The sequence below is a fragment of the Hippopotamus amphibius genome, chromosome 8 (genome assembly GCF_030028045.1).
Source record: "Hippopotamus amphibius kiboko isolate mHipAmp2 chromosome 8, mHipAmp2.hap2, whole genome shotgun sequence".
NCBI lineage: Eukaryota > Metazoa > Chordata > Mammalia > Artiodactyla > Hippopotamidae > Hippopotamus > Hippopotamus amphibius.
This window is the reverse complement of record NC_080193.1, coordinates 76,328,716-76,356,444: the sequence shown is the minus strand read 5'-3', so window position 1 is coordinate 76,356,444 and position 27,729 is coordinate 76,328,716. Positions and strand designations below refer to the sequence as shown.

The following is a 27,729-nucleotide window of genomic DNA, read 5'->3' as shown; positions in this document are numbered from 1 at the left end:
TGGTTTAATGTTCCACATGCCACGATCTTGAAATTCTTAACAATTGTTGAACAAGGGACCCTGCATTTTCATTTTGCACTGGGACCCCAGCAAACTATGTAGCTGGTCCTGCCTGCCAGACATGTATTATAGCAACGTACAGCTGGCAGCATCATACCATGATTCACTTTGTCCCCAGATATCTGATGCCACCAGTCTCATTCACACTCATGGCCAACCCTCAGGCCTGTGGACACAAGTGGAAGGCCCTCTGTAAATGCTTAGGAACCAGGAACCTCAGAGGTCGGGTGGGGGCAGGATGGTATGGGACCCTCCCCACTCAGCACTTCCAGAAGCTCCGGCTAGTTAGCGAGTCCTCCGGCTGAGTTGACCACCACTGGGCACTGAAATGCCAGCTTCTCCCTCTCCCAGCTTCCTGATTTCTGAGCAAGTGTTTCCTTGATTCCTCCAGGGATTCCACGCCTCCTTCCCACTTGGCTGGAGCTGTGAAGGAAGATGCTCTCTCCACCAACGCTGTGCCGCCCCAAAGGTCCTCTTCCCTCTTCCTTTTGCCTGATCCACTTGGAGGAGGGGCTGTGAGGGAGCGTGGATTCAGACAGGGGTCCGGCAGTGAGCCCTGCAGTGGAGCACGAGGAGGGGGGAGCTGCCCACCCAACTAGACTGTGGAGACCGAGCCTCCTAAACAGGCATGAGCCCCACTGGACAGCCTGCAACAGAGAAGTGATTACTCCGAAGAAGGTACAAGAGGGTGATGTGACAGATGAGAGGAGCTGCTGGGACCGTGGCCGGAAGGCCTCTCCATCACTTTCCAACGAGAGAAGCAGGTATGGAACAAGTGCACCCGTCACCAACAGTAAACACGATCATTTCATGAAATGTGGATTTAGACGTGGTTCTCAAGAGGTGGCCCTTGGAAGTGGGTGAAGTTGACCTGGACGTGGGGTAGGGTCTAGACAGAGGAGAGGCAAGGGCTCGTGACCCAGCCATGGGAACAGAAGTGGCAGAGGAGCCAGAGAAGGGTGAGCTGGGCTTGAGCGGAATTGCAGTCTGTGCTGTGAGATCCCTCATTTTTCTTTGGTGGTGGTGGGGTTTTTACCCTGAGGGGAGTTGGGGCTGAAGGAACAGTACATATACCAGCGGCTCCAGGTTTTCTTGCCGCCCCCCCTACCCCCCCCCCCCCCCGCCTTGCAGACAGTGGAGGCAGAAGGGAGGCCAGGAGGCAGGGTGGGAAGGCTCTTTCCTAGTGCCTGGCCTTTTCTCTTGGCTTTGGCAGAATCCAAGCTGCTGAGGGACTTAGGTGCTGAATGGGCAGACGTGTACTCCCCGAGGAATTCACAAGAGGAAGTGTCCTCTGTCATGAGAGGCTTGCTCCAGGCCTTAATCCCTTCAGCTTTTCTTTTTTTTTTTCCACTGCGTTGGGTCTTCATTGCTGCAAGCAGGCTTTCTCTAGTTGTGGCGAGCAGCGACTACTCTTCATTGCGGTGTGCAGGTGTCTCATTGTGGTGGCTTCTCTTGTTGTGGAGCACGGGCTCTAAGGGGCGCAGGCTTCAGTAGTTGCAGCACATGGGCTCAGTAGTTGTGGCCCACGGGTTTAGTTGCTCTGCGGCTCGTGGGATCTTCCCAGGCCAAGGATCGAACCCATGCCCTCTGCATTGGTAGGCAGATTCTTAACCACTGCGCCACCAGGGAAGTCCAGTCTCTTCATCTTGAACACAAGAACCTGTGGGCAGAGCTTGGAGGATGCTTCATAGCTGCTGGTCTCCACCCCAAGGCCTACTAGGCTTTCCTACCCACCTCTGCTTTCTGGGCCCCTCTTGGATGGCTCTCTCTTGGAACCACAGGTAATTTTCCTTTGGACACTTTCTCAAATCTCTGCTTATGCTTCAAATACAGGTTGTGTTAAACTAACACCCTCTTGCCAAGAATTTGGAGATTACAGATAAAAAGCCCCAAACCCCATTCCCCTATGGGTTTCCCATCTAGATATATCTAGATGCATAGATATTCTGATGAGTACAAGTAATTGCCAGCTTCATAATATTCACTCACAATAATCCACACTCAGACAGTATTTTTTTTTCAGACAGTATTTTCATGGCATTCCTGAATCAGAGGTATCATCTTTATGAGGAGTGGTGGTAATTGGTGTGGAGGGGAAAGGGTTGTGTACTGTGGTGTGCTGGTAAACGTAAAACAACTGGCTCTCTGGGGAAAAAAGAGCTCTGATTTGTAGCGTTTGCTGATTCCCGTGGTGTAAATACTCCCAACATGGCTGATTTCAAGCTACTGACGTGATGTCACCAAATGCAGACTTGGGAAGAGACGCTGAAGATTGGCTCTCAGAAGCCAGCCTGAGCTGACCCCAGCACACCACTGGGCGGGCGGGCGGGTTACGCCAGTGAAGTTCCAGGGAGTGGGAGCCTCACTGTGGTCAGTGGGGAGAACCAAAATGATGGGGCTTCACAGCCATCCAGAGGGAAGAGAATTTCAGGGAGGAAAAAATGTCACACTTATTCTCTGCTGCTCATAGTGGCACAGGAGCAAGAGTTTGGAGAAGCTGCTGGATCCGGCTGCCCCTCTGCATCTCACCCATCACCCCGTGGGACCCCTGACTCCAGGCTATCTCTGCAGGTCTGCGGTTCTGTCTTTTAAAGGGAGCCAGGTTCCCATCAGGGCACGTTCACCTGTGCAGAAGGAGCAAGAGCTGGAGAAGAAGGAACAATATTACCAAGGCGACGTCACGACAGAGCCATTCTGAAATAGGACCAGGCCTACCAACGCCACCCAGGGGTCACCCGCATGCATTGGGGCACCAGGATTTGTTTTGGCCCCAGGATATTCTCTGTGGGGCAGAAGAGTGCTTCCTCTCTGCCCCAGGTGGGGACTTGGTCCCAGGAGAGCTGCCCGTTTGTGGCCCTTCCCGTGAGACTCCAGAAGACTCCCTCCTGCCAAATCAGGGTCATAGCAACTGAGAACAATGCCGGGCAGGCTGAGCGGGTCCTGCGCAGGGGCAGGGGGTCTGGGAGAGCGGCAGAAGCGGCTGGGGCCTGTCCTTCCCGAACTGGGCCACTGGTGGGGCCTTTCATCTCCCGCCTCCCTCTCGGGGCCGCTCCAGCGTCTGCCTGCCTCTGCCTCTTCCCACCCTACTACCCCCAGTGCAGCAATTACGGCGCTAATTAGGGCGCTTTGATCATCTTTAGAAATGGCCACATTGGGTAGGGACGCTGCCAAGCAATTAGGGGCAGAGAGGCTGGGAGCTCTGGCACCTCCTTGGGGGTGGGGATGCCGAGGACCCTCAGACACCCCCTGCCTCCTCCCTCTAGGAGTTTCTGCCCCCAGCATAGCTGTACACTCCTCAGGGAATAGAGGCAGATGGGAAGCCCCTCTTTCCCAGTTCTGAGCTCTGGAGACAGGGCCAGCCCCTGCCCACCAGCCCCCCTCTGCCTGGCCCCCAGCCCAACCGTCAGCTCTTCTGGCCGGTCCAGGCCCCTTTGATGGAGCCGCGGAAACAAGGGCTCCTTTGACAGAAGGGGGGCCTCAGAGCCTGGAAGATGAGACTTCAAAGGTGAGGGTCAAGCCCACTACCCTGTTTCCTCCCCCAACCCTGACCCCCTCCTGTGTACCCCCCCAGTCTGTCCTCTATATAGCCCCCCAAGCCCCATTTCCCCTGTGGGCTCCTGGGAGTTAAGGGCCAGGTGAGGGATGGACCAAGGGAAGCGAGTAATTTTGATGTGAGAGAGTAGAGTCAGATGACTTGAGGGAGGAGAACTCAGTGCCCAGGGGCAGAAAGGCAGTGGGAGGCAGGCACCAAAGGATAACGCCTGGAGGGTGGACCCCGAGGGGGAAAGAGCGCAGGGTCGCTTGCCCGGGCTCCCGGTCACCATGCTGCTGGCTGTGCTGCTGCTGCTGCTGCCCCTCCCAGGCCCATGGTCTGCCCACGGGCACCCACTGTACATGCGCGTGCCCCCCAGCACCCTGCAAGGTGAGCCCAGGCTGGTCTGAGGGAGAGGCCAAGGTGGGAGGACCACAGAGGAAGTGGATCTTGCGCAGGGGGATGTGAGCGTGCCACCCCCACTCACAAGGGCCGTTGGCCCCTTCTGCCCACCCAGCTGGGAGAAGGGGCCAGGAACAGAGACACAGGTGGGAGAAGAAAGGAGAGGACGAGGGTGGAAGGGAAAGGGGAGCCGGCAAGCACTGCCAAAAGGTGTGCTTTCTGGATGGTTCTGGGTTTAGCACGGAGGAAGGGGCCCAGGGCAGCATCTCCTTGGCTATCTGGGCCCCAAGGTGGGCAACTCAACCACGGTTCTTTTGTGTAATAAGCCTGAGTTCTGTAATATCTATACCTTTGGGGTGCTGCTTTTCAAGGTTTTTAAGGAAAGGCCCTTTTCAAAGATTCCAGCCCGGCTCAGTTGAAATTACAGAGATATCTTGGGCTGAGAATCTGAGAGCATCTGTTCTGAGTGCTGGGACCTAGGGCTCTGGGGCTCTCTGTCCTTCCCATTCTGTCTCAGGGCTCTGGGAGCCCAACCTGCTTCCCCACCGGGTCTCCAGGGGCGGGGCTCAGGGCTGGGGCAAGGCAGATGAGCCTGGAGCTCTTCCCCAACAGTGCATGACTTGTGCCCCATGTCCCAGCAGCTCTGTCAGCCCAGGGGACGAAAGTGTTGCAGGCTGCCCAGAGGAGCGCCCAGTGGGCAGTAAATCGGGTGGCGATGGAGCTCCAGCACAGGCTGCATGAGTGCCGAAGCTGCGCCAACCGCACCACCCCATGCCCTGGTGAGCTTGCACTGGTACCCTGAGCCTGTTCTCCTGCCCACCCCATCCCCTCCCTTCAGACTTGACCCCCCTCTTGGGGACAGAAACTGGGTGGGGCTGCAACCAAGACGGTGCTCAGGAAGGTCTCCCCAAGCGGAAAGGGCACACCAGGCTCGAGCACCGCATGTGCAAAGGCAGGAGGGCAGGAACCCTTCTCACTTAGTGAACAGTGAGAAGCCTGCGGCTGCTGAAACAGACCCTGAGTGCTGCTGGGAAGGGGGCGGGGTGCTGGGTGAAGTGGGGAGAGGGCTCAGGCCCAGCCTGGGGTGGAGGAAGAACGGAAGGGTGGCCGTGAGGCTCAGAGGTCTGTTTCTCAGCAGCACCTGGGCGTCCCAGGCCTCGAGGCCCCCTCCTCCAGGATCCACCTGAACCAGGTGAGGCTGAAAAGGCTCGAGGGGGGCAGGGCTGAGGGCAGGGTGGACCCTGGAAGGGTCTTGATGGTGAGGACGACCAGGACTCATCCCTCCTGACACCGCTTCGGCCTTTCTAGGGCTGTGTGGCGAGAGGCGCCCGGGCACTGTCAACGTGACGCGGGCCCACGGCCGCATTGTGGGGGGCAGCGCGGCACCTCCGGGGGCCTGGCCCTGGCTGGTGAGGCTGCAGGTCGGCGGGCAGCCTCTGTGCGGTGGCGTCCTGGTGGCGGCGTCCTGGGTGCTCACGGCGGCGCATTGCTTCGCGGGGTACGTCGGGCCCAAGGCCCCGGCCCAGCCCCGATCCCCAACGCGGGGTCCCACTGTTCCGGGGTCGTCGGGCGGGCGGCGCGCGGGAGGGCCGGGCTCTGCTGCCCCCTGGCGGCGGCCGTCCCCTTTCCCTCCTCGAGGCGCGCTGGCCGCCCAGCCGGGGCGCAGGTTCTGCGGACGCACCGTCCTAGACATTCCGCCCTCTCGGCGCCGCGGCCTCTCCTCGGCTCGCCCTCCTTGCCCCCAAGCCTGGAAGCAATCCAGCACGCGGGAGGGCAGGGTCTCCAGGAGACGTCTCAGCATCCTTGTTCTGCGTGTCTCCCGCCGCTCGCGCCGCAGCGCCCCGAATGAGCTTCTGTGGACGGTGACGCTGGCCGAGGGGCCGCGGGGGGAACAGGCGGAGGAGGTGCCGGTGAACCGCATCTTGTCCCACCCCAAGGTGAGAGGGCAGCCCCCAGGCCCTCAGAGTTGGGAACAGCACTTCCACCCAACGCCTCGTTGACAGTGCGCCGCCACCCCTCCCCAGTTTGACCCTCGGACCTTCCACAACGACCTGGCCCTCGTGCAGCTGTGGACGCCGGTGAGCCTGACAGGGGCGGCGCGCCCCGTGTGCCTGCCCCAGGAGCCCCAGGAGCCCCCCGCAGGCACCTCCTGTGCCATCGCGGGCTGGGGTGCCCTCTTCGAAGGTACTAGGCAGGGCAGGGCCTGGGGGAGCCGCGCGTGTGCGTGGCAAGATTGGTGGGCTGGGGTGATGGAATTTGGGAAGACTGGGGTGTAAGGACTCTGACCTACACCCAGCTGTCTTCGCAAAATGCTGCTCTTCTCACAAAGAGGGGGAGGGGATCAAGGAGGGCAGGGACCCTCAAAGCAGGACCTCTGCCCTCCAGGCCTGAGCCCCTTCCACTGCTTCTCTGTAGATGGACCTGAGGCTGAGACGGTGAGGGAGGCCCGTGTGCCCCTGCTCAGCGCTGACACCTGCAGAAGGGCACTGGGACCAGGGCTGCGCCCCAGCAGCATGCTGTGTGCTGGCTACCTGGCTGGGGGCATTGACTCGTGCCAGGTATGAGCCCCAACTGATGGACAGGTGGTAGTGGGCCACTCCCCAAGGAGCGGGGCAGTCTCCTTTACTTCTACAATCAGGCTGTCACTCAACTTCTCTGAGCCTCTATATCCTCCTCCCTAAAATGGGTACAAGAGCGGTAAGCCCAGTAGAGCTCAGAGCTGTCTTACCCTGCCAGGCATAAGGCTGTCATTGCGGGTGGGGTGGGATGGGGTGGGTCCATGCAGTGCCCTCTCTCTTGGCTCGGGTCCTCACAGGGTGACTCTGGAGGCCCCCTGACCTGTTCTGAGCCTGGCCCCCACCCCAGGGAGGTCCTGTATGGAGTCACCTCCTGGGGGGATGGATGCGGGGAGCCAGGGAAGCCTGGGGTCTACACCCGTGTGGCTGTGTTCAAGGACTGGCTCCGGGAACAGATGAGCGGTGAGCACTTCATCCCTATTCCCTCCTCCCCAGAGTGTCCCGCTAACTGCCCTGAGATAAGCACGTTTCCACCCCGCCCGCGCCCAGCCTCCTGCATCCGGAAAGGGGAAAGCCTATCTTCCTCCCTAGGAGGGCTTTGGGAGCTAGGGCCTAAAACGGGGGCGGGGGTGGAGTAAGCTAGCCCCTGACGCCCCCCGCAGCCTCCCCCTTCAGCCGCGAGCCCAGCTGCAGGGAGCTTCTGGCTTGGGACCCGTCGGAGGAGCCGCTGGCAGATGGCACCCCGCCCTGTGCCTTCTACGCCCACTTGTGCCTGGGGCCGGCGGGCGCCTGTGAGCGTCTGGCGCACCAGCAGTGCCTGCAGCGCCGGCGGCGATGTGGTCAGTCACGTTCCTGGGGCTGGGCCGGGGGCCCGAGGGTCTGGCCCATGCCTGACCGTCCCTCGGCCCCTTGTCCCGTCCGCAGAGCTGCGCTCGCTGGCGCACACCCTACTGGAGCTGCTGCGGGGCGCCCAGGAGCTGTTCGGCCCGCGTCCAGGGGTGCGGCGCCTGGCCCCGGCCCTGGTTCGCCACGCTTCGTCGCTCCTGGATCCTCCCAGGCGCCCCTCCCGCGAGCAGCGGCTGCACTCAGGTACCTCAAGCCCTCGCAGCCCAGCCCCGGCGCCACCCCAGCGCAGCCAGGCGTTCCCCTAACCCTGCATCTCCCCAGGATCGCGGGCTGCAGGCACTCAGTTCCCGAAGCGGGGGTCAGAGCAGCGCGGGGAAGCGAACGGTAATGACGCCCTCTGCCGGCGGTCGCCAGTGGAGTAGGCCAAGGGCTGGCCGAGGCCAGGACGGGGTTCTCGGGGTGCGCGCTGGGAAGCACTTTCACCCCATCTGGCAAAGGTCAGACCCGCTCTCCCATTCCCTCGCAGCAGGGCGGATGATTCTTTGGGGGAAATGGTGATTTGGGGCCCTCATCAGTGTCAACAGATGCTGGGCTTTGTTATCATTTAACTTCTCTGAGCCTCGGCTGCCCCTCGGCGGCTCCATCTGCAGCAGGAGAGGTCTGCCCACTGGGAAGTGTCCAGAGGCACTGGAGGGAAGGCACCGCGGCTCCATGCTAGTGTCAGCTCTCTCATTCTCGATGCCTCTCCCCTTCCTGCAGGCTGCCCTGGGCTGGAGTCCCTACGGCAGAAATTGGCCGCCCTCCAGGGCACCCATGCCTGGATCTTGCAGGTCCCCTCGGAGCGCCTGGCCATGGACTTTCACGAGGTGGGTTCCCAGGCCTCCCAGACTCCTTCACGGTGACCTCGGAAGGCTAATGTGGGTCAGCCCTGATAGGAAGGGGGACAGGAGAGACCCTTCCCCAGCAGCCTGGCTTGGAGGTTGGTTGGGGGGGGGGTGCTGTCCAAGGGGAAGGGGATGGGGAGGGTGGATGTGTGTGAGGTTGGTGTGAAGGGGGTGGAGGTGTGAGTGGAGGAGCTTGTGGGGGTGTCCAAGTGAGCAGGAAGTGTGCAGGATTGGGGGGAGGGGGATGGGGAAGGGGTGGGTCTGAGTGAGTTTCTGGGCAAGGAGGAGGGGCACTGAGAATGGGGTTGTGGGCCTCTGAGCTGCCTCCTCCCTTTGCAGGTTCTGGCAGATCTGGGCTCCAAGACACTGACCGGGCTCTTCCAAGCCTGGGTTTGGGCAGGCCTGGGGGGCCGGCACGTGGTCTTCGGCGGCCTGGTCGGTCTGGAGCCAGCCACGCTGGCACGAAGCCTTCCCCGGTTGCTGGTGCAGGCCCTGCAGGCCTTCCGCTTGGCAGCCCTGGCAGAGGCAGAGCCCTGGGGACCCTGGATGGGTTCAAGGCAGGGCCAAGGGCTGGGGAGGAAGGGGCACCACCCACTCAGCCCTCAGGTTCCCCCAGCCAGGTGGCCCTGAGCCGTGTCTCCAGCCCCAGCTTCTCCCAGGGCCTGAGAGGGGTTCAGAGAACATGATGACCAGCTGTCATTGCCAGAGTTGGGGGGGAGGGCAGGGCAAGGGTCCTGGGTCCAACGTGTCTTCCCAGATGTACCATCAGAAAATCACAGCTGCTTTAATAAATATTATTTATGATCTACGGAGACCACGCCAGAGCTTTCTTAGGATGGGACTGGGGTGGGTGGATGTTGGATCTCTGGGGGTAGGGCCCAGCGTCCAGAAGCAGTTGAGAGAGGTCACAAAGACACTGCAGAGGGGCTGCAAAGCCCCCCATCTCAGCATATCAGTCTACCTCCCAAGAAATGGCAGCACCACTGCCTGTCACCGCTCCCCTATCCATGGCTGACCCGTGCCCCCAGTGTTCGGCTTCTCTACTCAGCCCCCACCCTCACCACTAGCTGTGGGGAATCCCAGCCTGGGATCTTTGCCTCATGTTCTTGGGCTCCTGCCCGGCTGGCCAGTCCCTGTTCCCACCCCCTCATCACCTGCCCCAGATTCTCCGCCCTGCTGCAGAGCCTAGGGGTGTCAGATTGCATTTCCGGCCGCCTCTTCCCTTGGCCTCCCCACACCCGCCTGCACCTGTCCCCTCAGCACCCACCCACATTCCCCAGCCCTGCTGACAGGAGGGCCAGACCCAAGACCCAGTCAGAGGAACAGGATGGAGGGGCCTGTGTTAACCCTGGGACTGCTGGCTGCCCTGGTCGTGTGTGGTAAGAATGGCCATCACCCCTCCCTGAAGGGTCCCTCGGGACCCCTACCCAGGTCCCCCACTGCATGGTCCCTCCCGCCCCCTCCTACGTGGGGCTCCCTATCTCAGCACCAGGCCCACCTCCCCACCTCCCACAAATGGTTGGCCATTTCTCCATGGAGGGGCCAACCCCCGGGGCCCCGTGCCGTGCCCAGCAGGACCTCAGGGCAGCATCCTTCCTGGCCCCCTGGCCCCAACCCTCCCCAGGCAGCTGGAGCCTGAACGAGGAGGAGCGGCTGATCAGGCACCTGTTTGAAGAGAAGCGCTACAACAAGGAGGTGCGGCCCGCGGTGCGCAAAGAGAAGAGCGTGGAGGTCTCCCTGGCCCTCACTCTCTCTAACCTCATCTCCCTGGTGAGGGGCCCATCCTGGCTGGGCTGGGGAAGGGCGGCAGGGATGGCTTCCAGGAGGCCTGACTGTCTCCTGGCCTGGGATGGCCGTGGAGGAAGGTCAAGGCCCCAGCTGGGCCTCTGGTAGCTCCTCTCCCCGGGAAACGTGGTCAGGCCCTCTCCATGCCCCATGCTGCCCGCAGACCTCGGGCTGAGGATGCCCCTTCCCCTCCAGCTTCAGTTCTGGGTGCCCCTGTGTTGCACCCGTAACACACTTGAGAGGCTGTGTGCCCTCCCTGCTTCCTGGTCTGTCCAGCCACTTCTGACTGCTTGGGACAGGTCATTGTCATGGTTTCCCTGGGGTGACTGCCGGGAGTAGGTGCCTGGTGAATGGGTGCAGGCCCCTGGGGAACAGTCCTCCTGTTTGATTACAGAAAGAAGTTGAAGAGACCCTCACCACTAACGTGTGGATTGAGCACGTAAGGAGAACACCCTACTCAGAGCAGGGAAGTGGGGGCGGGAGAGTGGGGGGGGGAGGGTGCAGGGCCCAGGTTCCCCTGTGCTCACTTCTGCTTGGGGATCCCCAACCTGCCTCAGACACTGTCCTCTGGAGGGACTGGCTCCTGACTACAGGGAAACCCCGGCCCAACTGCTCTTCCTATCAGCTTCCCACAAGCCCAGATAGAACCTTCAGGGGATTAGGATCTTCATCTAGAGAAAAATTATCTCAGTATCTTGATTTTATTTGAAGACACTGTCTGCTACCTGTCAGAAACTCATAACACAGACGTAAGTCTTCTATGTCCACAATGGAAATAACGCTCCCTTAGTTGTGCAGTGCACATCCTACATGGTTGTACATGGCAGACCTGAGTCCTCACTCTGTACCCACCTCCCCTAACCTCTTTTGTTCCAGCCCCAGCCTGGTCCAGTCTTTCCCCAGGGAAGTGGTCAGGGTGGGGGGCGTGGGGGAGCCCAGACAACAGCAGAGCCCACTGCTGACATTCTTTTTGGGCTTCCAGGGCTGGACAGACAGCCGGCTGCAGTGGGATGCTGAAGCTTTTGGGAACATCAGTGTCCTGCGTCTGCCCCCTGACATGGTGTGGCTCCCAGAGATTGTGCTGGAGAACAAGTTGAGCCACAGCCCTTCCTGGCCACCCCTCTACCACTCTGCCTCCCTTCCTTAGGCGTCTTGAGCCTCCCTCCGCCTCCAGTCTCAAGCTTTTGACTGCCCTCCCTCCTCTGCCTCTCCCAACCCTGCCAGTTCCAAGCTGGCCAGCACTCATTGTGGCCCTTGTCTCTGTCCGCCAGCAATGATGGCTCGTTCCAGATTTCCTACTCCTCCAACGTGCTCATCTACCCCTCCGGCTACGTGTACTGGCTGCCGCCCGCCATCTTCCGCTCTTCCTGCCCCGTCTCCGTCACCTACTTCCCCTTCGACTGGCAGAACTGCTCCCTCAAGTTCAGGTGCACCCACTTCTCCAGCCACCCCTCCCCCCAGGGCACCTGCCAGGGGCCGCGGGAGGTAAACACTCTCAGGCAGAGGCCCCTGCTCTGCCGGGGTTAGAGCTTCCCATCCCCATGGTGGCCTCTCCAACCATGAACCAACGATGCCAGCCTCTCCCCCATCCGTGGCCCCAGCCAGCGGCTGAGGACCACCCTCTGCCCACTGCCTTCCCCAGTTCACTCAAGTACACGGCCAAAGAGATCACCCTGAGCCTGAAGCAGGATGAAGAAGACGGCCGCAGCTACTTCGTGGAGTGGATCATCATCGACCGTGAGAGCTTCACAGGTGCCGGAAGCAGCAGCTGCTGGGTGGGCCGGCCCCTCAGACACCCACCCACAGATACAGTCACACTGACACCCACTACCCCAGACATGCATGTGTGCGTACATATACCTGGACTCACAGGTACACAGACATGCAGATAGACACAGACAGACCCTTGCTGATCGGAGCAGGGTCCCTGGGATGGATGTGGCTGACAGAGGAGGGGGTGGTTCGTCTTCCCCTCCCCAGAGGGCCCAGGGGACGCTTGGGGCTTTGGCTGTCATCCTGATGGTGTCTATTGCCCCTCCCAGTGCCTCCCTCCCCTCTCTGAACCAGGCTCAGACCTTTTACCGGGCCCTACCGCTTGCCCCGTCTGTCAGAGGGGAAACACGTCCCGCTGGTCCCAAGGCTAGTACAGCATAGGGAGGGGGGTTCTTCCTCCCACTGCCTTGGTATCCCTAAGACTCTTTATTTAAAACATATGCGGCTTCAGCTTCTATTTTTTCAAGGAGAAAAAAAAAAATTGGTCCCAGAGGAAACGTCCCCCTTGTAGAGTGAAACTTCCATCCCAACCCCCGGGAAAGACACCCACAAACATGAACCCTCCTCTGTACCCCCACCCCACCTCCAGCCCTCTTAGGACACTGCAGACAGGCCTGGCTGCGCCTCTGGGCCGGCTCCCTCCATCCAGCCCCCGGTTCTGCCCCAAGGGCCCCCCGGCCCCCTTGCCTGGTCTGACCCCAAGGCATCCACGTGCCACCCTCAGAGAACGGGGAGTGGGAGATAGTGCACCGGCCTGCCAGGGTCAACGTGGACCCCAGTGCCCCGCTGGACAGCCCCAGCCGCCAGGACGTCACCTTCTACCTCATCATCCGCCGCAAGCCGCTCTTCTACGTCATCAACATCCTGGTGCCCTGCGTGCTCATCTCCTTCATGATCAACCTGGTCTTCTACCTGCCGGCTGACTGTGAGCCCCGCGCCGTGTCCCCGCCCCCAGGGCTCCTGAGCGCCGCTGCCCCAGCCCTGCCCCTCACTTCCTCCTGGGAGCCCCTTGGGGGTCACCACTCCTGGAGCTCCCTGCCCAGGTTCCAGGCACAAGGGGCACGTGGCCTGCCAGCAGGAGGGCTCAGTGACCCTGTTGGACACCCCCCAAGTGGACAGGGCCCCCGGGGGTTCCATCCCTCTTGGACCTGACTTCTGCCTCTCATGATGGGCCTCCCAAGGACCCTGGGGAGAACCACTGGAGTGTCCCTCTGTCAGGGAGGAGATCAGATCTGTGTGGTCACCACTGTGTGATCGTGGGCCTGGCTGTAGAGCCAATGGATGGATAACAGGGTCTCTAGGAAGCCAGGGCCTGGGGCCTGCAATCTACTCTCACTTGGTTCTAGAAGGGCACGTGTCATCTCTGGTCACTTGGCTCCAGAACATTTTCTATGAGCAGGGCACAGTACGTCCAGAGACAAATGTGGCCCAACCCCTGACGCTGGCAGACAGGGTAGAGTCTACAGGACTGGGAGTGCGGCCTGGGGGCGGTGGCGTGGGAGCTGGAGCCGGGCTATGAGGTGCATTGCAGACCGCGTAGGGGTGCTGGGGCGGGGCCGTGGGCCGGAGACCACCGTGGCCACCGCACAGCATGTTCAGGAGCTCAGGTGGGACGAGCAGGGCTGTGCTGGGCTGGGGTCTCTGAGCAAAGGGCTGAGAGTGGCAGTGCTATCTGGGTGAGGAAGCCCTGAGGCTTTCTGCGTGGGGGAGGACACAGCAGATCTGTGTGGTAGGCGTGCTGAGTGGCAGGGGATTGGCTAACGATGAGAGCGGGTGTCCCCTGAGCTCTCACCCAGTGCCAGGCAGAGTCTGAGCATTTAACACACATTCTCTCACTTTGCCCTCCCAACATTTAACAGGTGACGAAACTGAGGCACAGAGAGGTTAGGCTGCTTGCCCAAGGTCACCTAGCAGTAAGTGGCAGAGCGGAATTTGAACCCAGGTGCTCTAGCTCCTTGGCCCGGGGCACCATGGCACTGTGAACAGTAGTTCAGGGGCCCCTGTGGGACCCTCCGGGCCCTGGGCCAGAGGGCACAGCTAAGGATGTGCTCCCCAGGTGGCGAGAAGACATCCATGGCCATCTCGGTGCTCCTGGCCCAGTCTGTCTTCCTGCTGCTTATCTCCAAGCGGCTGCCAGCCACGTCCATGGCCATCCCCCTCATCGGCAAGTGAGTGCCAGCCCTGCCCGCCCCACCCCTCCGCCCCTCGCCCTGGGCAGGGGCTGCAGGCTGCACCTGTGCCCACAGGTTCCTGCTCTTTGGCATGGTGCTGGTGGCCGTGGTCGTGGTGATCTGTGTCATCGTGCTCAACGTCCACTTCCGTACACCCAGCACCCACGTGCTGTCGGAGGGGGTCAAGAAGGTGAGGGCTCAATGGCCAAAAGCTGGAGATTGTCCACGTGCCTCACTGCAGGGGAATGGGAGAAGCCACGGCAGTATACACACACACACTCTCTCACACACTCACTCACTCACACACACACACACACACACACACACACACACCGGGTGGTGGGGATATGCTACCCGGCGGTGGCAAAAGTGCCCCTGCTGCTCCCTTCGCCCCAGGCTGCATGTTACGTAGAAGAAGCCAAACACTAAAGAGCCTGCAAGATTTCCTTTCTGTGAAGTTCAAGGATAGGCAAAATCAATCTTTAATGCTAGACGTCAGGATGGTGGTTCTCTCTGGGGGTGGGTAGAAATTGCTGGGGGGGTGAGGCAGGAGGGAACATTTTTGAGATAAAGTTCTTATCTGAGAGGTGTTTACACAGCTGAATGCATCTGTAAAATTTCACCTAGCTACACCCTTATGATTTGTTGATTCTGTTGTGTGCTGTTCACCTTCAAAGGAAGGTGAAAACTGTGGGGGCAGGGTGCCTGGGAGGGGGCTGTCCTTGCCTCTTGGCCTCTGCACGGCCGATTGTTTTGGGACAGCTGAGGGTAGTTTGGCAATTTTTTGGTCTAGCTCTGCATTGGGGGCATTTTTCTTTCTTTTTTGTTTTTCATATATAATTCATTTTCTTTTTTTTTTTTTAAAGTCTCACTGGTCTCATTTTTTTTTAACAGAAATTTATTTATTTATTGGCTGTGTTGTGTCTTCATTGCTGCGGGGCAGCTTCCTCTAATTGTGGAGAAGAGGGGCTACTCTGTTGTGGTGCGCAAGCTTCTTATTGAGGTGGCTTCTCTTGTTGTGAAACACAGACCTCTAGGCATGCGGGCTTCAGTAGTCGTGGCATGCAGGGTCAATAGTTGTGTCTCCCGGGCTCTAGAGCGCAGGCTCAGTAGTTGTGGCTCACGGGCTAAGTTGCTCCGTGGCATGTGGGATCTTCCCAGACCAGGGACGGAACCTGTGTCCCCTGCATTGGCAGGCAGATTCTTAACCACTGCACCACCTGGGAAGTCCCTATAACTCATTTTCAACAAATGAGTTCTTCTCTATGCTGAGAGTAACGACAGAGAGTTGGAAGCAAGCAAAGTGTCCATCAGTAGAGGATCGGGGGAATAAATGACAGCATCAGTCTGAGGAACACTTTGTGGCAGCCAGGAATGGAACCACAGATATTTGGATGTGTGAATGAGACCCACATTTGTAAAGTGGCCCTTCTGACCTGCCACAGCTCTTCCTGGAGACCCTGCCCGAGGTCCTGCACATGTCCCGTCCGGCAGAAGATGGGCCCAACCCCGGGGTCCTGAACCGGAGAAGCAGCTCCCTGGGCTACATCTCTAAGGCAGAGGAATACTTCTCGCTCAAGTCCCGAAGTGACCTCATGTTTGAGAAGCAGTCAGAGCGGCATGGGCTGGCTCAGCGCCTCACCACCGCACGTGGGTCCCCAGTGGCTTGGAGTTTGGCCCATCCATGGGACGTGGGGAGGGGAAGGCCCCATGCGCACCTCTGGCCTGGTGTCCACAGGTCGGCCCCCAGCAGGCTCTGAGCAGGCCCAGCAGGAGCTCTTCAGTGAGCTGAAGCCAGCTGTGGATGGGGCCAACTTCATTGTCAACCACATGAAGGACCAGAACAATTACAATGAGGTGAGTAGCCACAGGGTTGCCTAGTACAGTTGTTCAAGTAGTGCACTGACCAAGCATAGCCTATCTTAGCAGGGCACAGTTCCTCTCAGAGATACCTACCAACTTAAATGAAGGAGTTCACAGTGGTTGCAGATTCCAGGCCCCTCAGGGAGGGGGAGCTCCTGCCTAGAACCCCACAGCAGTGCATGGGACCAGGCACACACTCAGGTATACACACAGGCCACAGCTCTGCTCTGTTGGGGCCACACTCTGGTCCCTTCTTTCTCTCAGCTACCAATCATTTTCTGTCCCTGCTCAACTCCAAGCCTGATACTCCAGACAAAGCCAGACATTTAAAAGACAGCCTTCTATGGTTGTTCAATACTATACAACTTTAAAACATTCTCTCTTGAGAAAGGGGTACTTTTTCCAGCTCACATACAGGCTAGTGGCAGCACTGAGTGGCTGGAAGGGAGGCTGTGGCCCTGCTGTCTGTCTCCTGGACAGACAGAATGACCAGCCCTGCCTATGGTTGGAGGGGGCCCTGGGCCCTTGCTGGGGGACACGCCAGCACATTCCATCTGCTGCAAGCCCGAGGCAGCCCCCACAGATATGGTGAAGCCATGGGCCCCAGCTTGGGGCGTGAGTCTGTGGTTTTAGGGCCCTTCTTACACCACTGTCTGTGTCACCCTTGTGCCCAGGAGAAGGACTGCTGGAACCGGGTAGCCCGCACAGTGGACCGACTCTGCCTGTTTGTGGTGATGCCCATCATGGTGGTGGGCACAGCCTGGATCTTCCTGCAGGGCGCCTACAACCAGCCTCCACCTCAGCCTTTCCCTGGGGACCCCTTCTCCTACTGCAAGCAGGACAAACGCTTCATCTAGAGTGGGCCTGCCCTGCCCAGCCTGGCCCAGCAAGCAAGGCAGTTTCAGGGTTGGGGGTGAAGGGGCGGGGTTGGCCTGAAACGGATGGGCCTGCAGGGGGTGGGGTGGGGCGGGTAGCTAGCTGTGTGGACAGGGGTATCTGAGAGGTGACCAGCTCTTCCTGGGGAGGCCAACTCCCAGCTCTGAGACTTTGAGCCCAGTAGGTCCTGCAAGGCTAGGGCAGAGATAAGCTGAGGTCAAGGAAGGGAGAAGGAAGCCCCACTTCTCAACACTTGTTCCTTTGCAAATAAAGCCAGGAGCCACCGGAAAAGGTCTGAGAGTGCACATCAGCGGGGAGGGGGGAGCAGGACGATTTGGGGGGAAGGAGGGGGCTGGCTCAGGGACTAGGAGGATGCCACTCAGGCTGGCCTTTTGGGACCCCTCTGTGAGGGGTCAGAAAGACAGAGGCACCTTCTTGCCTTCTCCTTCCCCAGGTGGGGGTGGAACAGGTGGGATCCTGGGCCTTAACTTCCCAGCTCCCCCAGCCACTTGCTCCTGCCAACCCCTTAGCCTTGGGCTTCTGAGGCCCCACCTGGACCTGATGTTGAGGATGTCTCTCTCTCCAGGCCTGCTAGGCAGGGAGTGTTTTGGCAGGTGTGGGAGCATTAGGATTGCAGAGTGGCCTTCCCCAGCCCTTTCTGCCTTGGCTGCTCTGGCTGAGTTCCTCTGGGAAGCTGAAGATGAGCGTGTGGGGGGGGGGAGGGGTCACATTCAGCATCTGCAGAGTCCAGAGGTCAGCCCGCCGACCTCAGGTCACACACACCATCCTAAAGCCCCAGAACTCAGCCAACCCCCCAGGACTGTCCCTTTGGGCACCGATTCCTCCTCCCCAAAGTAGGGTTGCCAGGTAAGACTTGGGGCATACTTATGCTAAAAGATGATGCATTGTTTATCTGAAATTCAAATTTAACTGGGAATCCTGTATTTTCATTTGCTAAGTCTGGCAACACCACCCCAAAGGGAGCCGCCCGCCATCCTATCCCAAGGGCCAAAGGCTGAGGCCGCAGAAGTCGGAGGACGTGGTTCTGTGCGGCCCACCTTCAAGGCAGCCCCAGTGAGCACCACCTCCGGGTATTCGTACCCTGTGTAGTGTCTCCCACGCGGTACCAAGCTTGGTCTGTGTGACCGCTAGAATGAGGCAGAAGTGACAGTGTGTCACTTACGAGATTAGGTCGTAAAGATGTTGCAGCATATTCTCCTTCCCTCTCTCTCTTGCTCTGACTCCCTCATTCTCTCTCAGCTGGCTCTCTGACTTTGGGGAAGCCGGCTGGCATGACAAGCAGCTCTGTGGGAAGGCCCAGGTGGCAAGGAACTGAGGCCTTGTGAGTGACCTTGGAAGCGGCTCCTTCAGCTGCCGTGGGGCCTTCAGATGAGATCACAGCCCCACAGAAGTCTCTGAGCCAGAACCACCCAGCTAAGCTGCTCCCGGATTCCAGACCCTCAGAAACTGTGTGAGATATTAAATGTTCGTCATGTTAAGAGACAAAGCTTTGGGGTGGTTTGTTGCACTCGCAATGTGACCTCGGGTGAACCACTCCTCATCTCTCAGCTTCAGTTTTCTCATCTGCAACGTGTGTGTAAGTCCAGCTCATGCGGTGTTCTGAAGACCAAATTTGCTAGTAGGAGTAAAGGTAGTCACATGTGTCTTCAAATTTTAGGGGTGGTTATTTGTCTCTTTTCTCATTCGTAGGCCTCAGTTACTGAGGACAGGCCTCTGGGGCCCTCACAGGGGCTCCTGTGTCCAAGCCTGGAGTGGTGACTGAGAGGAGACTGGAGCAGGTGGGAGAACCTGACTCTTCACCTCCTTAGCGCACAGGCTTGAGTCGCACAGCTGAACCCTTGTCCCTCAGAGGGACGCAGTGACCTCATGAGCTCAGGCATGCAGAAGGCAAGACGTTCCGTCTTCCTGTGGCACTGAGGAAGGTAAACCAGTTAAAATCAAAACTGACCCTACTCACTCTGCTTTCCAATGTGAATCTTCCAAAAATTCAAGGTACAGATCTTTAATTTTTTTTCCCCTCTAAGTAGGAAAACTAGCTTAGACTTGCACCCTTCAGAGGAGCAGGTAGTTCAGGTCGTCTCTGGAATTTGCCACCAACTCGGGGAGGGTCCCTGTCTCATGCAGAGACCGGAGAGGGCAGAGACCAGATCCCTCAACCACTGTCATTACTTCTCTTTGCCACATAGTGGCACTGTTGGCAGCAGGTCTTACACAGCCTAATAGGCCTCAGTGTCAGGCCTGCTCAGGTGGCTGTAAACCTCCCAGAGCAAACAACCCCCAATGCCAAGGTTGCCTCTTGAGCAGGTTCCCAGGGTCACAGTGAGTCCCCCAACAGCAGCCACTCCCCCAGCACTCCAGCCCCAGGGTGCCGTCAGGACTGGCCCACCCTCTGGGTGACATGGAACCCCATGTCCTTCCCTCCCGAGGGAGCCACACACACTGGGGCCAGCTTCCCATGAAACCAAAGGGATTCCCTACACACTCTACCCAGGCCAGCAGGGCCACCCGCCCTCTTTCAAAGGGCAATGATTCCATCAGGAATGCACAGGGCTGTAAGGAACAGAAAAACCCAAAGAACCGTGGTTAAAACAAATAAGGTGTCCTCTTTCTCACATAGTAAGAATCTTAAGACGGTGGCTGCTGCATGGGCTCAGCTGCCCCACAAAGCTATGAGGGACTTGGCTCTGTGTTCTCTGCCCAGCCCTCCCTCCTTAGCGTATTGGCTTTGTCATCTGGCTTGTTGCCTCGGGTAGCACCTTGACTGCCACAGCTCCACACGTCACATCATGTTCAAGGCAGGCAATGGGCCAGCCATTTCTGACCCTTTTAACAGGAAGAAAAAGCTGAAACCCCTCAGCTGACTTCAGCAGACACCCCATTAGTCAAGATGTTATCACACAGCCACCCCATGTGCAAGGGAGCCTGGGAAATGAGCATTTGGATTTTTCAGCCTCTGGAGTAGAAGGCAGCAAAGTTGTTAGACAGTGTGTGAGGACTATAGGAGATTTTCTCCTGATGGGTCCCATACTTCCCCCCTTAACCCCGCCAGGGCAGAAACTGCCACTCCTCAGAGATGACCCACCCCTGAGAACACCGAGGGGACCTCTCAGAACAGAGAAGAGGGGAGAAAACAGGAGTTAAAATCTGCATCCAGAGGAAGGTGGTAGAATTCCTCCCTGAGGGAAGTCACTCTCCAGAGTCTTCCTTTTCCCTCCCAGACGTTTGTAAAGAAAGGGAAAGGGAAAGTCTGAGATGTTGGGCATTAGCTGACACCTATGCCTGGGGTGGGGGCGGGGTGTGGTGTGGAGCGGGGAGGGCAACAGGTGGTCCATGATTTAGCAGAAGCCATTACCGATCCTTGGCAAAGCGTCTTGGAGGAGAGCAGGGAGGAGGAGAGATACTGCTCTGCAAAACGGGTGAGGGGATTGAGTCTGGGAGACACAAGAGGGCAAAGTGGGAAGAAGGAGCCATTGGTTTTATAAACTCCCGGGAAAGGGAGCTACACACCTTGGTGCATGGTGATAGTGACGCTTGGGGGGCTGGAGGCAGGGCTGGCAAGGAAAACTGAGTGTGGAGCCCAGAGCAGGACTGAATGCAAAGATCAAAGTAGATCAGGGAAGGCAGGGGCCACCACTGTCATCCGCCCTGACCCCAAAGTCCTGGCGAGGACAGGAGGGACGCGTGGCCCCGCTGCAGGGGGCTGGGGTCTGAGCCAACCTCATTTGGATCTCCAAGGACAGGGCACGTGGGCTGACTTCTGGTTTACTGACACGTGTTGAAATGCCACAGGCACCATTCGCTTGCAGGGAAGGGGGCACGTCTTGAAATGGTGCTTTCCCAGCCCGCAGAGGCCTCTACCACACTGTGCTCCAGGATGCTGAAGGGTGGGCAGCACATGCAGGAGCCTGCATTTTCTGTCTTGCCACGTACGGGTCATACTGAACTGTCTGCTTGGAATAGCTGGTCAGAAGACAGATGGCCAGCTGGCAGCAGGGCCCTCAGTTCCTAGATCAGCCTCAGCCCCACCCTCCCCCTGACCACAAACCACAGCACGGATGGAGATGGTTTTCTGGCCCTTCTGGGTCCCCTCATCTGACTGCACAGGGGCCACACCTTGATCTTGCTGACCTGCCCCCCCTTGGACTGTAAGTTCATGTGAGCAGGTCACATGCTGAGGACTCCATAGGTCTGTGGATGATTTAGTAAATATTGAGGGCCCACGGAGGAGCCCCTGTTCAGGGGCTGTCCTGTTCCCTAGAGCCCATGTTCCAAATCTTCCTTGGCCCTCCTTCCTTTAAAGCTTACCAGGCCCGAGTCCCATGCCTCAGAGACTGGGGTGACCCTGACTTGGTACCCTCATTTGAGTTGAGACGTCATTGCCTGGGGGACCTAGTGCATGTCTCCTGTAGGCACTTGACCCTCCAGTGTCTCGGCCTAGTGGAGTGACCCATGAGGATGTCAAGGACAGCTTCGGGGTCCTCAACCATGTCACAGAGAAACTCAGGGACAAAACGTGCTACCCAAAGGCCTTCACGCCTCCTCAAATCCTGACCTGCTGGAGGGAACAGGAGGAGGGGGTCTTGGTCCGGGCCCTTCCTCAGCGCTCTGCCTTTCTCTCCCACACCCATCTGCGTCCTCAGCCCCGAGGCTGGAACAATGTCAGAGGATGGGGTCGCTGAGCCTGAGAGTGGGGACGGAGGCTGGACCATTTCTGTTGGGGCAGACGGGGCCCCTCTGTCCTCCGCGGCCTGGGTAACCTGAGCCCGGCATTGTGTCCATCCCAGAACAGCTGACGACGCTGTGGTCAGACAGCTGGTGGGGCCAGGCTGGCCTGGCTGGGCTGGCCGGGGCGGCAGTGTGGGCTGTTACATGAGACCCGGCGTCCGTATCTCTCTGCCCCAGACCGGGGGAGCTGCAGTCCCACCCCTTCACTGCAGAGAGCTGTGGCACCATGCACGGCGGGCAGAGGCCGCTGCTCCTCCTGCCACTGCTGGCTGTCTGCCTGGGTGTGGGCACAGGGGGTCTGGGGCCCAGAGAGGCCAGGAGCAGGGGTCCAAGGCCTCAGGGGCAGAGGGTCTGGGGGGCTACTGGAGCCTGTGTCCCACTCCCGGCTCTCTACTTCCCCATGTCGCACCCTCCTGTGGCCACCCCCTCGTTCTGCCCCAAAGCCCCTGTACCCAGGCTCACCGCTGTCTGTTGCAGGAGCCCAGGGCCGGAACCAGGAGGAGCGTCTGCTCAGGGACCTGATGCACAACTACAACCCCCACCTGCGGCCCGCGGAGCACGAGTCGGACGTCGTCAACGTCAGCCTGAAGCTCACCCTCACCAACCTCATCTCTCTGGTGAGCACGGGCCCACAGGACAGCGGGGGAGAGGAATGGACTGCCTCCAGCGGCCAGGAGCAGGCGGGGCCCACAGAGCAGAGACCAGGGAGCTGGAAAACGCCCATGGGGGCTGCGCAAGAGGCTGGGGTCTTGCAGGGACTAACATCTGGGGCGGGTAAGTGATGGGGGCTTAGCCCTCTGTTCTGCACCCCCAGAATGAGCGAGAGGAGGCCCTCACCACCAATGTCTGGATAGAAATGGTAAGAAGCCACCCTGCTGCCCTCCTTCCCTCTATCAGCTCCCACCCTGGAGCCCCAAGACACTCAGAGCTGCCTGTTTCCCTCCCACCACCTCTGCCCCCGGGGCTGGGCCCCCATTTCTGGAGGTGGGGGTGGGGTGTAGCAGGGAGCAGGGGCCTGGCAACCCCTCCCCCTGCAGCAGTGGTGTGACTACCGCCTGCGCTGGGACCCACGTGACTACGACGGCCTGTGGGTGCTTCGGGTGCCGTCCACCATGGTGTGGCAGCCAGACATCGTGCTCGAGAATAAGTGAGGACAGGGCGCGGACGGGGTTGGGGGACAAATGCACATAAGGTGGGGCCCGTAGGACAAGGGGGCTCTGGGAAAAAGAGACAGGTGAACAGAGGGTGCAGCTCGGCGACCCTGCGGGCACTGGGGCGCGGGTGCTGAGGGCAGGGCCCGGGCCAGCAGACCTCGTTCCAGACCCGGCCCCACCACCTCCAGGCTGGGCTGCCTGAGTGGGCCGCTCTCCCCCTACCATAGGGGCGAAGACAGCTCTCTCGGGAGCCCACAGGACAGGCATGGAAAGGGCTGTGCTCTGGCTCTGGCAGTTCGTGGGAGCTTATCTGCTGTCAGTCGCTGTTTTGACCATTCTCGAAAGAGCATTGGGGAAAGCGGCAGTGATTAGGATCTGGGGTGAGGGGGCCTGGTGGGGTGGGTGTGGCGAGAAGGTGGCTGTGGGGAGGTAGTGGTCTCCGAGGCCAGGTGGGGACCAGGCAGGGGTGCGGCAGGCTGGGAAGGGTTGGTGTCCCCAGGCCCCATCCACTCGAGGCAGAGGGCTGGTCTGGGTGTGGGTCTCAGCAGGGGCTGTTGGGGTGCGAGCCCCCAGCCCCATGGCCTGGCCTGTGTGCAGCGTGGATGGCGTGTTCGAGGTGGCCCTCTACTGCAACGTGCTTGTGTCTCCCGATGGCTGCGTCTACTGGCTGCCGCCCGCCATCTTCCGCTCCTCCTGCCCCGTCTCCGTCACCTACTTCCCCTTCGACTGGCAGAACTGCTCCCTCATCTTCCAGTGAGGCCACTGACTGCGGTGGGGACTTCGGGAGCCACTCGAAGAGGGGCCCTGGCTGGGTGGGGACCTGAGGTTTCCAGCCAGGGGCCTGGCTCCACCTCCCTGGGGCCTCTGTGTCCATCTCAGGCCCAGATGCCTGAAGATGCCCACGTCCCTCCCTGCTAAGCCTTGGTCCCCTCACTCAACCTCCTTCACTGCCTGAGTTTCCCTGCCTGTGTCCCAAGGAGAGACGTCAGTGACTGGGGTGGGTGGGTGAGAAGGCACACACACACCCACGACACTCATGCACACACACTAGACCACTACACTCTGCAGCCTCATGGAGAGGCCGGCATTGTCTCAGTGTTCTCATCCTTTAATGGCGGAAAGGGGGTCTGTGTGAGGGTGTCCCCATATTTTAGAGGTTTAGTCTTCTTATAATGAAAAACCTGTCAGGAAACACTCCTCAGTAAACAGTCCCAAGAGGTACAGACTGTCTCCTCTGTTCTCACCATTGGCCCCTCCTGCCCTGGAGGAAGTGGAGGGGAGAAACACGGGTGGCCCTGGGCTTTTGCCACCAGGGGAGCACACTGAGCTGCAGTCTCCTGGTCCTTCAATTCAAATTTCCCCAGGCCCCAAAGAGCCTGACTCCCTGCCCCCGCCCCATCTCATGCCAGGGTTCTTTGGAGAACTCAGAAATTCTTGGCTGCACTTTCTGAAGCAAAACTGCCCACAGGAGCCCTCAACTGACCATCTATGTGACCTCCTGGGTGGGTCTACACACACTCAAATTTATCCTCTTTCTGTCCCCATCTCTCAGGTCCCAGACCTACAGCACCAACGAGATCAATTTGCAGTTGAGCCAGGAAGACGGTCAGACCATTGAGTGGATTTTCATCGACCCTGAGGCCTTCACAGGTAACCTCCACCCAAGGCCCCAGCTGGACCTGGCTGTGGGGGCAGGGCCAGACCGAGATCATGCCCCTCTCCATGTAACTCAAGATGAAAACTACAGTAAACCATAAAATAAGTATATTTAAAGGCCCAGCAAAGCTCTGATTTTCCCCATGATAACTGCTCCAGTTTTGGCGGGAGGGATCAAGCATCTACCCTCCCACACTTGTTCCCATCCCTCGATGGTGCTCCTTTGGGCACGTGTAGCTGGGTCACGTGGGCAGCAGGGATCTGCCCGCTGCCCGCCCGTACTCCCTGTGCCCACCCCAGCCTGCTGCCCACAGAAAACGGGGAGTGGGCCATCCGGCACCGGCCAGCCAAGATGCTGCTGGATGAGGCGGCACCCGCCGAGGAGGCTGGCCACCAGAAGGTCGTCTTCTACCTGCTCATCCAGCGCAAGCCCCTCTTCTACGTCATCAACATCATCGCACCCTGTGTGCTCATCTCCTCTGTGGCCATGCTTATCTACTTCCTTCCTGCCAAGGGTACTTAGTGCCTGGGGAGGGGAGCCACGGCCCCGGCCGGGGCACAGGGGAGAGCTGGAAGGGCAGAATGGCACCACCACCTGGGACCAGGGACATGGACTCCTTGTGGGGAGGGGGGTGTCCCACGGTGAGGAGGTTGAGATCTGCTCTGAGGGCCTCTTGGTCACGGGCAGCGGGTGGTCAGAAGTGTACCGTCGCCATCAACGTGCTCCTGGCCCAGACCGTCTTCCTCTTCCTTGTGGCCAAGAAGGTGCCTGAGACCTCCCAGGCGGTTCCGCTCATCAGCAAGTAAGGCCGGTCCTCATGCCTGCGCTCACCTCCTCCCCTCCCTTCTCAGGAACTCAGGGGACTGCCCTCCTCCACCCCACCCCCACCCCCTAAATGCCAGCCCCTCACCAAGGGATCTCGGGGAGTCAGCCACTAGGAGTGGGGGTGGTATCTGGGGATGGGCCAGCCCCGCCTCCTGCCTACCCCGCCCACAGGTACCTGACCTTCCTCCTGGTGGTGACCATCCTCATTGTTGTCAACGCTGTGGTCGTGCTCAATGTGTCTTTGCGGTCCCCCCACACACACTCCATGGCCCGAGGGGTCCGCAAGGCAAGCGCCCCGCCCCTGCCCACTCCAGCATCCTCCTGCCCTGTCCGCTCACATGCCCCTTCCTCGGCACTCCTGTCCCTGGGTGAACGCCTCACCTACCGCATTCAGCAGCAAACCTGTCTTATATGTATCTGGAAGCTCATGCCCAAATGGATCAATAATAATATCAAGTGCTGCATGTGGCAGGCACGTGACGTATACTAACTTACCTTCATAAATCCCCATGGAGTGGGTACTGGTATCATCTCCAGTTTACAAATGAGGAAACCGAGGCACAGAGAGGTTAAGTAGCTTACCCAAGGTCGCGTGGCTAGAAAGTGGAGGCAAGATTCTGCCCGGACAGTCTGGCTCCAGTGCCTGTGTGACCTGCAGCCCACTGCAGCCGTCAGCTGGGGCCCTTGTTACAAATGCAGATGCCCAGCCCCACCCAGGCATCGTGGGCCAGGGGTGGGGCCCAGGAGCATGTGTTTATCACAAGTGCCCTGGTGATTCTGATGTGCACAAAAGGTTGGGGGCCCAGGCTCAGTGTCTAGCACAGAACAGGTAAGCAGTACCAGGGCCAAGCCACTGACCCTGAAATGCTGCTTCTGGGACCCCAGCACATGAGCCCTTTGTGCCAACCATCACCTTCCGCTCCGAAGCCCAGTCTGGCTGCCCAATCACCCAGGAAGGTCTGCTGGCCGCTAAGCTAAGCCACTCACGACATCTCCTCTCCAGGTGTTCCTGCGGCTCTTGCCCCAGCTGTTGAGGATGCACATTCGCCCACTGGCCCCAGCGGCTGTGCGGGACGCCCGGCCCCAGCTACAGAATGGCTCCTCCTCGGGGTGGTCGATCACAGCTGGGGAGGAGGTGGCCCATCGCCTGCCCCGCAGTGAACTCCTCTTCCGGCAGCGCCAGCGCAATGGGCTGGTGAGGGCAGCGCTGGAGAAGCTGAGTGAGTCAGGTGGTGTGACACTGGGGACATGCCTCCCCAGGGACTCCAGACAGGAAGGGCTGTCTGTGGGCCAAGGTGCCAGGCACAGCAGATGAGTGTTGGGCAAGTGTTCAGGTTGGGGAGAGGGGCTGGGGTCCCTAAGGATAGGCACTTTCTCAGACTGTTTCTCCTCCATTCTACTCCCAAACCTTACCCTTTCTTTTCAACAGAGAAAGGCCCGGAGTCAGGGCAGAGCCAGGAATTGTGTGGCAGCCTGAGGCAGGCTGCCCCGGCCATCCAGGGCTGTGTAGAAGCCTGCAACCTCATTGCCCACGCCCGGCACCAGCAGAGTCATTTTGACAGTGTAAGACAGTCAGGGGTGGGGTAGGGGTGTGAATACCTGGTAAGGGACATGGACCTGAGATGGCGCAGGTTGAGTGGGGTGGCCATGATAGGACAATAGAATGGAAAACTGGAATTGGGAGTGGGGCCAGGGGACCACAGAATAAGCCAGGTTGAGGCCTGGAAGTAGGTGAGAAGGGCTCAAGGACATGAAGAACAGAGGCCTGCTGGATGGCCAGGGATGGTACAGCCATCCAGCTTGGGGTCACTGCCAGTCATCTCATACCCTGCCTCTCACCCTCAGGGGAACAAGGAGTGGTTCCTGGTGGGCCGAGTGCTGGACCGAGTCTGCTTCCTGGCCATGCTCTCACTCTTCATCTGTGGCACTGCTGGCATCTTCCTCACAGCCCACTACAACCGGGTGCCTGCCCTGCCATTCCCTGGAGACCCCCGCTCCTACCTACCCGCATCTGACTGAGCCAACCAATTGCAGCTGGCCATGTGGAGTCTTATCAGCTGTGTTTTGCTGCTGAGGTCATGAGTATGCTCTTTGGGAAGCATCCTTCTGGGCCATGTGAGCCAACAGGTCCTGAGAAAAGCTGGGGAAATAAAGAGACAGAGCTGGAGGCCTTGAGTGGTTGGGGACAGGATGTGGGCAGGGTGTGCTGATGGGATCAGCATCCACGTGACACTGGCTTGCTGGTCCTGGCACTCCCCTCACTTCAGCTAAGTGTTATCAACACCCATCGTTTCTGAAGCCCTAAGGACTCTGTTTTATCCTGTCCCCAACTAGACAAGGTCCTATGCCTGCAGGCCTGGGCCTCCCTTTCCTTTTACAAGTTCCCTGCAGGCTCCTGAAGGAGGCAAGTCAAGAAAGAAATGAAGAGTAGCAGCCAATGCTCTCAAAAGAAGGGGAGCCACAGCCCACTCCGGCTGGCATCTGCCTGCTTTCTTGGGGCTGTAAGCACCCAATACTCATGTGCACCAGTGACCTTTCCATTCAGATGCATTTTTTTTGTCATCGATCACCAAACATTTTATGAGTTTTATTATCTTTTTTCATTGTTAACAGCTCCTCACAGCATCATGTATAAGCAA

General features: G+C 59.2%; 3 protein-coding genes across 4 annotated transcripts; all 3 read left to right on the top strand.

The window, feature by feature from the left end:
• Positions 1 to 3,882: 3,882 nt before the first annotated feature.
• On the top strand, positions 3,883 to 8,870 carry PRSS56 (serine protease 56). Its single transcript, XM_057747182.1, has 13 exons — positions 3,883 to 3,982; positions 4,636 to 4,743; positions 5,133 to 5,186; positions 5,303 to 5,492; positions 5,832 to 5,931; positions 6,019 to 6,178; positions 6,410 to 6,552; positions 6,810 to 6,972; positions 7,173 to 7,349; positions 7,435 to 7,599; positions 7,678 to 7,740; positions 8,116 to 8,222; positions 8,580 to 8,870. The coding sequence occupies exons 1-13, from the start codon at positions 3,883 to 3,885 to the stop codon at positions 8,868 to 8,870; spliced, it is 1,821 nt and encodes a 606-aa protein (XP_057603165.1).
• A 697-nt stretch (positions 8,871 to 9,567) lies between these two features.
• Positions 9,568 to 16,990, top strand: CHRND (cholinergic receptor nicotinic delta subunit). Of its 2 annotated transcripts, XM_057746265.1 has the most exons (12): positions 9,568 to 9,619; positions 9,865 to 10,010; positions 10,420 to 10,464; positions 11,008 to 11,117; positions 11,297 to 11,452; positions 11,668 to 11,777; positions 12,523 to 12,723; positions 13,855 to 13,966; positions 14,045 to 14,159; positions 15,415 to 15,619; positions 15,708 to 15,826; positions 16,507 to 16,990. In XM_057746265.1, exons 1-12 carry the CDS (start codon positions 9,568 to 9,570, stop codon positions 16,687 to 16,689), a joined length of 1,554 nt encoding a protein of 517 aa, XP_057602248.1. In that variant the 3' UTR covers positions 16,690 to 16,990. The 2 variants fall into 2 exon arrangements, with proteins under 2 accessions (XP_057602248.1, XP_057602249.1); XM_057746266.1 differs by lacking the exon at positions 10,420 to 10,464 and having other exon boundaries at positions 16,507 to 16,689.
• A 4,657-nt stretch (positions 16,991 to 21,647) lies between these two features.
• CHRNG (cholinergic receptor nicotinic gamma subunit) lies at positions 21,648 to 27,256 on the top strand. Its single transcript, XM_057746272.1, has 12 exons — positions 21,648 to 21,735; positions 21,932 to 22,071; positions 22,269 to 22,313; positions 22,492 to 22,601; positions 23,206 to 23,361; positions 24,161 to 24,258; positions 24,579 to 24,779; positions 24,953 to 25,067; positions 25,262 to 25,376; positions 26,094 to 26,310; positions 26,520 to 26,653; positions 26,936 to 27,256. Exons 1-12 carry the CDS (start codon positions 21,681 to 21,683, stop codon positions 27,107 to 27,109), a joined length of 1,560 nt encoding a protein of 519 aa, XP_057602255.1. The 5' UTR covers positions 21,648 to 21,680; the 3' UTR covers positions 27,110 to 27,256.
• Positions 27,257 to 27,729: the final 473 nt, after the last annotated feature.